Genomic DNA, 9799 nt, shown 5'->3' with positions numbered 1-9799 from the left:
CACGGGTTTTGATTTATCCCCCACCCCATTATCAAACCGTGATGTTGCCCCCCACGAACCCATTGATACCGCATGTAACCTGTGACAAGATTTTTACCTATTAATAGATGACCAGATTAATCAATGAGTTTTGCCTCTTCTAAGACTTTTTAATTGAAACTGATCATGGATTAATCCACATTTCACAACTAATCAGAATAAGACCAAAAGTTACGACAAGTAAAAAGTGTAACTATTGTAGTCATTACAAAACATGGGTTTGAAAGATTATGATCAGATAACTATGAAAACAACTCCCCATACTCCCAACAAATCAAACAGAATTCATTCGATATTTTGATCAGATATTTATATGTTATTATATTTATAATTTAATAATTCATAATTTATGTAATTTATATTTATATATAGCAATAGTATTTAAAATATATTTTTTTTACGGCGAAAAATTAATATATTAATAAAACCTTTCATCGGAACGATGAAGAAAATACGACATATTACATTTACCTACATTTACCTACATATATCAACAACCTACATTTACCTACATATATTTACCTACATATATCAACAACCTACATTTACCTATTTTTGTCTCAATAAGCATCATCTCACCAAACCATCATTTATCATCATACACAAGCATTTATTGCTCTCGTTTCAATTCTGTATATCTTTTGAAACAAATATACTTAAATTTTGCATCAACAAGAGCAACAAATAAACAAGCAAACTTTGATTTAAACATTGCACTAAGGTCCTGTAGAAAAACACAATGGGGAAAAACCCGCAACGGCGCAATAATCTACAGACCCTCAACTCAGGTTGCAGAGTTAAAACATTTATCGTATAATCTGACCAGAAAACATACCAATTCCCCAACCCCCATCAACCACCAAACGTAACCATGATAATAACCAACGGGTTAACACTCAAACCTACTCTGTTAGTAGACGTAAAAACTAACCCAAATTACCCACAAAGGGTAAAAAACAAATCCACCCATAAAACTTATACTTCAAAGTTCAAACAGACTGACTCAGTCCCACGCACTAGCAACAGCAGGACCATAACCACCGCCACCGCCGCCAGGGGCTCCATATCCGCCACCATAGCCGCCAGGGGCTCCATAACCATGATTCACATTTCCACCACCATAATAGTCTCCACCACCACCACCCCTATTATAACTGTTGTCTCGCCGGAAATCACGGCCGCCAAACCGACCGCCGCCACGGCGGTTCTTGCCGCCGCCGTAAGAAGCACGAGCGGCGTAACGAGCAAGCCAAGCTGGGACTTCTTGGTTAGATTCTTGCATGAGATCTGACAATGGTCTAGCCATTGATGAATTGTTGTCGTTAAAGAAGGCGGTGGCTAGACCCGACTTACCGGCACGGCCGGTTCTTCCAATACGGTGGACGTAGTCGTCGATGTCGTTTGGAAGGTCAAAGTTGACCAAGTGGGCCACGTGGGGAATATCAAGACCACGTGCTGCTACATCTGTTGCAACCAAAATTGGAGTGTTCCCACTTTTGAATGATCTCAAAGCCTGCTCACGTTCCTGCAAGTGTTCCAATATAATCACACATAATGATAAATCACCTCATAAATTTGATAGATACACTCATTCATGTGCATTGCAGATTTGTACTGTACAAACATACAATGCATAAAAGTTGTGGATTTATCAAAAGTGTAAGTGGATATATCATTGGCCATGTTTCAGTGTATTAACAAATGATAACTTTTTGGATATATCATCCAAATCTGCAATAACATAAAGAGCAAAAGAACAAGCTAAAGGATGTCCGTATGTATGATATGAACCAAGCTAAAAGAATAGCAGTTGTTAGTGTTTGGAGAACAGAATTTGAGTGTGTCCTTTTTGGTCATGTTATTTAGAGAAAGCTATAACAAAAAAAAATATTTTTCTAGAACACATTAATTAAAAATTATAACACTCAATGTGCAGGCTTCACCAAAATACTATCAACCCGGTTTAGCAAATGTAAAGAAGTCACCATTTGAAATTCAAACACCAATTTGCAGAATCACAATTGATAATATTTGTATATCTAGTGGTGTATGTTTATAGATACTATTTGCAATTGTGTGACTGTGAATTTAGAATCTTTATTGAGAAATCGAATGGCCATTTCATTTCCCACAAGAGGTCTCAGGTTCAATTCTTGGGGTGGCCAGGGAAGGGCTGGAAACAGCCAGGGAGTATTCCTGATGGGCTGCGTACACTAGAGTATGGGGTCGGATTACTCGCCCTTCCCGGGTAACCCGAACAGGGAAAACCTTACAACTTTAGTAAAAATAAGAACACCGTTTTTGACAAATAAGTAAAATAACTACACAGCACTAGAAATATAATTATTTATATTTATTTTTTTTAGAAATTTTGATCAAAATGCCCAGTAATTAACCAAAATAATATATTTGCAAACTGCCCCCTGTTCAAAATGGTTCGAGAAATCTGGCAGTATTTTAGTGGAACCCAGAATTCAAATGCTAATATAAAAATCATTTTCTAAATAATGCTATCCATGTAACTCTCTTAATTATTAGTTATTTACTTAGATAACAGAATTGTCAACCCTTAATACATATTCAATAAATAAATCTTGAAAAAGTTTAAACATGTCAAAACACTTTCGCCTATAAACCTCCCTATACTTCTATTACCTCTTATTATCATTATTTAATATTTATATTTATATTTATTTAATATTTAATATTAAATATGGGGGCTAATCAAGGGGGAAGCACTTTTTTGGGGATGGGGAAGTAAATTTCAAATTTATTTTTTCATTTTTTTAAAAAAAATTCACAAACATTAAGATTAGGTGAAAATATAAATATTTAAAAAAGACACTTTGTGATACATGTTATTAGTTTGACAAAAAAACGCTCGAAGAAATAACATTCATCGATAAATGTTCCTGATAACATCCATCATGATGCATGTTATTCTTCGAGTGTTTTTTTTTTTTTCATCTTCTGTGAAGTTTTTTCAAAATTTAGCCCGACTTGGAGTTTAGGGTTTTGGATTTAGTCCCTAAACCATAACTTGGAGTTTAGGGTTTAGGGTTTTGGATTTAGTCCCTAAACCATAACCCTAAACCCTAAACCGTTCGTGTTAAAAACTCAATCTAAACCCTAAACCTTAATTTCTAAACCCTAAAAAAACGCTCGAAGAATAACATGCATCACGATCAATGTTATCATGAACATTTATCAATAAAAGTTATTTGTTCGAGCATTTTCTGGTCAAAATAATAACATTCATCACAAAGTGTCTTTTTTAAATGTTCATATTTTCACGTGATCTTAATATTGGTAAAAAAATAAAAAATTTACTTCCCCAAAAAAGTGCTTCCCTCTTAATTAAATCCATATTATAAATATATATATATATAGGGGCAGGATCAATGGGGAAGTAACCAATCGGGGGGAAGCGGGGGGAAGCAAAAAAAAAAAAAAAATTCGTTTTTTTTTTGAAATTTTTTTTTCCGGCATCAAGATCACACGAAAATATGAACATTTAGAAGAGACACTTCGTGATGAATGTTATTATTTAGGCGGGAAAACGATCGACAAAAATAACATTCAAGATAATATTGTTCGTGAAGAATATGAAGGTTTTTTTTCATGTTTTGTGAAGTAAAATTTAGCCCGATTTAGAGTTTAGGGTTTAGGGTTTATGGTTTGGTGTTTTGGGTTTATTCCATAAACCCAAAACACCAAACCCTAAACCCTAAACCCTAAACTCTAAACCGTTCGTGTTAAAAACTCAATACAACAACAACAACAACAACAAAACCCAATACCACATGAGTGGTGTATGGGGGAGGTGAGATGTAGACAATCCTTCCCCTATCCGAGAATAAAAACAAGTCATTTCTCCACCCAGAGTGAATCACTCTCAAAAGTAGAGAAAATCATCCCTCTCTCTATTCTACGGATAAAGAGATTGCTTCCGAGTGGACCTCCGGCCAATAAGTAGGAAAATTTTTTTTTTTTTTAAAAAGTAAAATTAAATTAAAAATAAAATTGAAACACCATGAAAATGGTAGAATCAAATTTCCATGGGTTTTAAATCCTGCCTGGAATTCAATTTAGACTCTAAACGGCAGTCAAGACGCCAATAATATCTAAATCCTAAATCTAAACCCTAAATCTAAACCCTAAACCCTAAATTTCTAAACCCTAATATCTAAACCCTATAAACCCTAATATCTAAACCCTAATATCTAAACCCAATAGCTAAAACCTCAAAATACGCTCGAAAAACACGATAATTGTTATATATTACTTCTTCGAGCGTTTTCCCGCCAAAATAAAAACATTTATCACAAAGTGTCTCTACTAAATGTTCATATTTTCATCTCATCTATAATGTTCGTGAATAAAGTTTTTTCAAAAAACGAAAAAAAAAAAAGTTTTTGCTTCCCCCCGAATGGTTACTTCCCTCTTGATCCTACCACTATATATATATATATATATATATATATATATATATATATATATATATATATATATATATATATAATATTAATATATCATCATTAGTTCCAGGATGAACATTCAACACCCCTTTAAGATGTCTATTCGAATATCACACATATAATAGCACACTTAGATGCCAACATTTAGAAGTTAAATACCTGTTGTGTTCTATCACCATGAATAGTGGTAGCAGGGAAGCCATTCATGCACAACCAATATTCAAGTGAATCAGCCCCCTTTTTAGTCTCAACAAACACCAATGTAAGAGCTTGCTGCAGTCATTAAATACATTCACAAAACAATTCATAAATTCACAAACAACAAATAACATCTTGAAAAATGGCAAACATAGTTATGACTCATAGTTCCAATATTCTAAAAACTACCTTTCCATGAACACCATTAGCTCTTTGTGCATGAAGAAGATCCATTAAATGGCTTCTCTTATCACTTTCTTGTACATACTCAACTCTCTGTACAATCAAATCAGTACTCGAACCAACTCTTCCCACAGCCAAAAATACATAATTTGCAAGAAAATCAGACGCCAATCTCTGCATATCATCAAACAATCACAAAATTACACCAATATACTCATTTAAATTTGCTATAACTTTGAAGGGAAACAAACAAACCTGTATTTCTTTTGGGAATGTAGCACTGAATAACATTGTTTGTCTTACACCAGGTGGGGGCATGTCCATTTGTTGCACGATTTTTCTTATTTGTGGTTCGAAACCCATATCGAGCATTCGGTCTGCTTCATCTAAAGCTAAATACTTGATGAGTTGTAAAGAGACTCGTGCCCTTTCAAGAAGATCTACTAAACGCCCAGGTGTAGCAACAAGAATGTCAACTCCTCTTTCTAGCTCTCGAAGCTGGTCGAATGCAAATTACATCACTTATAAACACAATTAATGTTGATAACTCAATATGATAGTAATATATAGGTACATGATGGGACCCATGTAAAGCACACCTGCTGATTTATTGGGGCACCACCATAAGCAACAACCACCTTTACCCCAGTTTGATACGCAAATTTCCTAGCTTCTTCATGAATCTACATATCAAAATTACAAAACTTTCAAGTCATTCAAAAACACTATAAAACAAAGCTGAAAATCATAATCATAATCATAATGAGAATATAAGATACAAAATGCCTTGAAAACTCACTTGGCATGATAACTCTCTCGTAGGAGACAGAATAAGAGCAAGTGGACACGCAGTACGTGGCATCCGTGGTGCTCTCTGACCAAACTGCCCCGTCATTATTCCACTAATAATCGGAAAACAAAACGCAGCTGTTTTTCCCGACCCAGTTTGTGCACAAGCCATCAAATCCCGACCACCAAGAGATATTGGTATCGCATGCCGTTGAACAGGAGTCGGTTTCACATACTTACACCTCCTAATATTCAAATTAAGCGCTTCACCTAAATCAATCTCAGCAAAAGTATTCACAGGTGATGGAACATTATCACCACTCGTTTCAACAGGTATATCTTCATATGCATCAAAGTTAATCCCCGTGTTTTCCTGGTCAACAAATTCCTGCTCGGTTGCCTCATCGTTTCCAAACGGATTAACCTCGCGATCTCGCCCCCGGTCCCACCCACCACTTCGATTATTCCAACCGCCGCCGCCACGTCCGCCGCTACTGTACCCCGCCCTAAAGTCATTCCTAGGAGCAGCCCACCGATTAGCCCCACCGGTAGCAGAGGGACCACTATTAGCAACAACTGGAGGTGGTACAGAATCTGAACTAGTCGGCCTGTTACGTAAATGTGGAGGAACGTATGTCGGTCTATTCGGTGCACCACCGTGTGAACCAGCAGCCGTGTTCTCAGCTGCAGCGACTGAATCAGCCCATGAAGTTGGCATACTCAAACACAAACCCTAATTCCTAAATTCCACCCCTCAATTCTTCCTTTATTCCTTCCAATCCAATTTTAATTTCTTTTTTAACAAACAATTTTTCTTAATTGGATCTCAACTTTCAAAACCTGATCAAATTATACGGAGTAACAAAAATAAAATCAATATTTCTCATAAACTATACAATCAATTAATACAAATGTTATACATAAATCAACAATATCTGGACAGAAAAATGTATAATAAGTTGAATATATGAGTTTAGATAATTCGTATAGGCGCAACGATTATCAAATTAACATGATGCACAAACAGAAATAGATACGTACAAAGTTATATGTGTATGCATATAGATAACGAAAAGAAAATTAAAACTTACGATATGATTATATGAATAGATAACTTGAATTTGAAATGTGCAAAGTAAGAAACCCTAATTTTGAAAGGATGAAGAAGGCGATACGAAAAAAAATGAAAATATCTATCTCCGTGTCTCTCTCGTTCTACCTACTTTTCAATATCTCTCTCTCTTTTTAAAAACTAACAACAAAATTTATTTGTTTAATTTGTTTTGGCTTTAAAAAAAAATAAAAATAGAAGATTATTATTTAATTTTATTGAAAATTGTTATAATTCAGTAGGCTTATAACTACCTTTAGTGGTTTGATTCTTGATGTTATAATTCAGTAGGCTTATAACTACCTTTAGTGATTTGATTCTTGATTTAGAATACTAATAATGAAGTGTAAGAACAAAGATGATAATGGAGAGAAAGAAAGAAACACTTTGTAAGTGTGAGAAATGGTGCAAGTTTAATGCTTGCATTCATGAGTATTTATAGCCTAAAATCTCAATATAAAAATACATACTTTGTGTACCAAAATTGACTATATGTATACACCAAAATTGACTATCCATATCTATATTATTATTATTATTATAACACTCCCCCTTGGATAGCAATTTTATTTTGTTGAAGATCAACTATAAATTACTGCCTCGTTAAAAACCTTGCTAAAGAAAACCCAGTGGGAAAAAACTTTAGCTAAGGGAAAAAGAGTGCAGCATGGAGTTGACTCCCCCTCAAGTAGACATCGCTTCAGCTGTTACATCTTTTGAACATGTCTCATGCCAATGTTATGAACGTGTGTTCTGAAAATAGCAGTTGGAAGTGCTTTCGTGAAAAGATCAGCAGAGTTTTTGCTAGATTGCACATATCTCATTTCAATCTGGTTGTCCTTAATGAGATTTTGAGTGTATGAGAAGAATCTAGGTGGTATGTGTTTTGTTCGGTCACTTTTGATATACCCTTCTTTCATCTGTGCTATGCAAGCTGCATTATCTTCATAGATAGTTGTTGGACTTTTATCGCGTTCTAGTCCACAAGAATCAGTAATGAGTTGTGTCATTGATCTCAACCAAAAACATTCTCGAGTAGCTTCATGTAATGCAATCACTTCGGCATGATTTGACGATGTAGCAACAAGTGTTTGTTTTTGAGAACGCCATGATATTGCAGTACCTCCATTTAGGAATACATATCCAGTTTGAGATTTAGCTTTATGTGGATCAGATAAATAACCTGCATCTGCATAACCAACCAAATCTTGTTTTGATTCGTTAGAATAAAATAATCCTAAATCAGTAGTTCCTCGAAGGTATCGAAATATGTGTTTGATCCCATTCCAGTGTCTTTTGGTAGGAGCAGAGCTGAACCTTGCCAACAAATTAACTGCAAAAGAAATGTCAGGTCTTGTACAATTTGTAAGATACATAAGAGCTCCAATTGCACTAAGATATGGTACTTCTGGTCCAAGAATGTCTTCTTGATCTTCACATGGACGAAATGGATCAGCTTCAACATTGAGTGATCTAACAACCATAGGAGTACTTAATGGTTTTGCCTTGTCCATATTGAAACGTTTCAAAATCTTTTCAGTATATGTTGTTTGATGTACAAGTAAACCATTAGGCATATGCTCAATTTGTAAACCAAGGCAATACTTGGTTTTTCCGAGATCTTTCATTTCAAATTCTTTCTTTAGAAGTTGAATGGCTTCATGGATCTCTTTATTTGTACCTATGATGTTAAGATCATCAACATAAACAGCTATGATCACATATCCGGATGTTGTTTTCTTAATGAAAACACAAGGGCAAGTAAGATTATTTGTATACCCTTTGCTTATCAAGTAATCACTTAATCGGTTATACCACATACGTCCCGATTGTTTTAACCCATATAAAGATCTTTGTAATTTAATCGAATACATTTCTTTGGGTTTTGCATTTGATGCTTCTGGTACCTTAAATCCTTCAGGTATCTTCATATATATATCACTATCAAGTGATCCATATAGATAAGCAGTCACAACATCCATGAGATGCATTTCTAAATTTTTAGAAACTGCCAGACTGATTAAGTACCTAAAAGTAATTGCATCCATAACAGGAGAATAAGTTTCTTCATAATCAATTTCCGGTCTTTGAGAAAAACCTTGAGCTACAAGTCTAGCTTTATACCTTGTAACTTCATTTTTCTCATTTCTTTTTCGGACAAAAATCCATCTGTATCCTACAGGTTTCACATCTTTAGGAGTGAGAATGATGGATCCGAAAACTTTTCTTTTATTGAGTGATTCTAATTCAGCTCGTATTGCTTCTTTCCATTGAGCCCAATCATGTCTATTTTGACATTCAACCATAGATGTTGGTTCTGGATCATCATCATTATTCATGATGTCATATGCAACATTAAATGAAAATTTCTCATCAAGATTTTTCATTTCATTTCGGTTCCATAATATTTTTGAATATGCATAATTGATTGCAATTTCTGTATTGACATCATCAATCTCCTCTGCAGTAGGAGTACTGATTTGTGGTTCTTCTTGAACACTTTCTTTTACTTCATTATCAGCTGATTTTCTTTTTCGAGGATTTTTATCCTTTGAACCGATTGGTCTTCCACGTTTCTGACGTGGCAAAGATTCATGAGTGACGTTATTGCCAGCTTTTGGAATTTCAATTCGAGCTGGAGTATTTACTGCTGGTATATATGATTTTGTCACCGTTTTTGTATCTGTAAATGCATCAGGCAATTGATTTGCAAGTTCTTGTATATGCATTATCTTTTGAACTTCTGTCTCGCATTCTTTTGTGCGAGGATCAAGATACTTTAATTGAGGTTCACACCATGAAACATCATTTTCTTTATTTTTCATTTCTCCCCCTAATCTAGGGAACAATGTTTCATTAAAATGACAATCAGCAAAACGTGCTGTAAAAACGTCACCTGTCATAGGTTCAATATACCTTAATATTGAAGATGTTTCATATCCAACATATATTCCCAACCTCCTTTGAGGACCCATTTTTGTACGTTGTGGTGTCGCAATTG

General features: G+C 34.8%; 1 protein-coding gene across 1 annotated transcript; it reads right to left on the bottom strand.

Moving 5' to 3' along the window:
- Positions 1-498: 498 nt before the first annotated feature.
- Positions 499-6913, bottom strand: LOC139851680 (DEAD-box ATP-dependent RNA helicase 37-like). Its single transcript, XM_071840780.1, has 7 exons — positions 6779-6913; positions 5698-6527; positions 5498-5581; positions 5154-5396; positions 4905-5072; positions 4677-4790; positions 499-1564 (listed from the first exon to the last, which is right to left on the bottom strand). Exons 2-7 carry the CDS (start codon positions 6403-6405, stop codon positions 1043-1045), a joined length of 1839 nt encoding a protein of 612 aa, XP_071696881.1. The 5' UTR covers positions 6406-6527; positions 6779-6913; the 3' UTR covers positions 499-1042.
- Between the last annotated feature and the right edge of the window lie 2886 nt (positions 6914-9799).

Source organism: Rutidosis leptorrhynchoides, chromosome 6, assembly GCF_046630445.1.
Source record: "Rutidosis leptorrhynchoides isolate AG116_Rl617_1_P2 chromosome 6, CSIRO_AGI_Rlap_v1, whole genome shotgun sequence".
Classification (NCBI taxonomy): Eukaryota; Viridiplantae; Streptophyta; class Magnoliopsida; order Asterales; family Asteraceae; genus Rutidosis; species Rutidosis leptorrhynchoides.
Note: the sequence above shows the minus strand (reverse complement) of the source record. Positions and strands in the feature narration are given on the sequence as shown.

What these genes read in the sequence shown, in the direction of transcription:
- LOC139851680 (XM_071840780.1), bottom strand. Translation starts at nt 6,405, where the DNA reads ATGCCAACTTCATGGGCTGATTCAGTCGCTGCAGCTGAGAACACGGCT. An exon ending in CATTCCCAAAAGAAATACAG is followed by an intron (nt 5,073 to 5,153) that starts GTTTGTTTGTTT and finishes GATGATATGCAG; the next exon opens with AGATTGGCGTCTGATTTTCT. An exon ending in CTAATGGTGTTCATGGAAAG is followed by an intron (nt 4,791 to 4,904) that starts GTAGTTTTTAGA and finishes TAATGACTGCAG; the next exon opens with CAAGCTCTTACATTGGTGTT.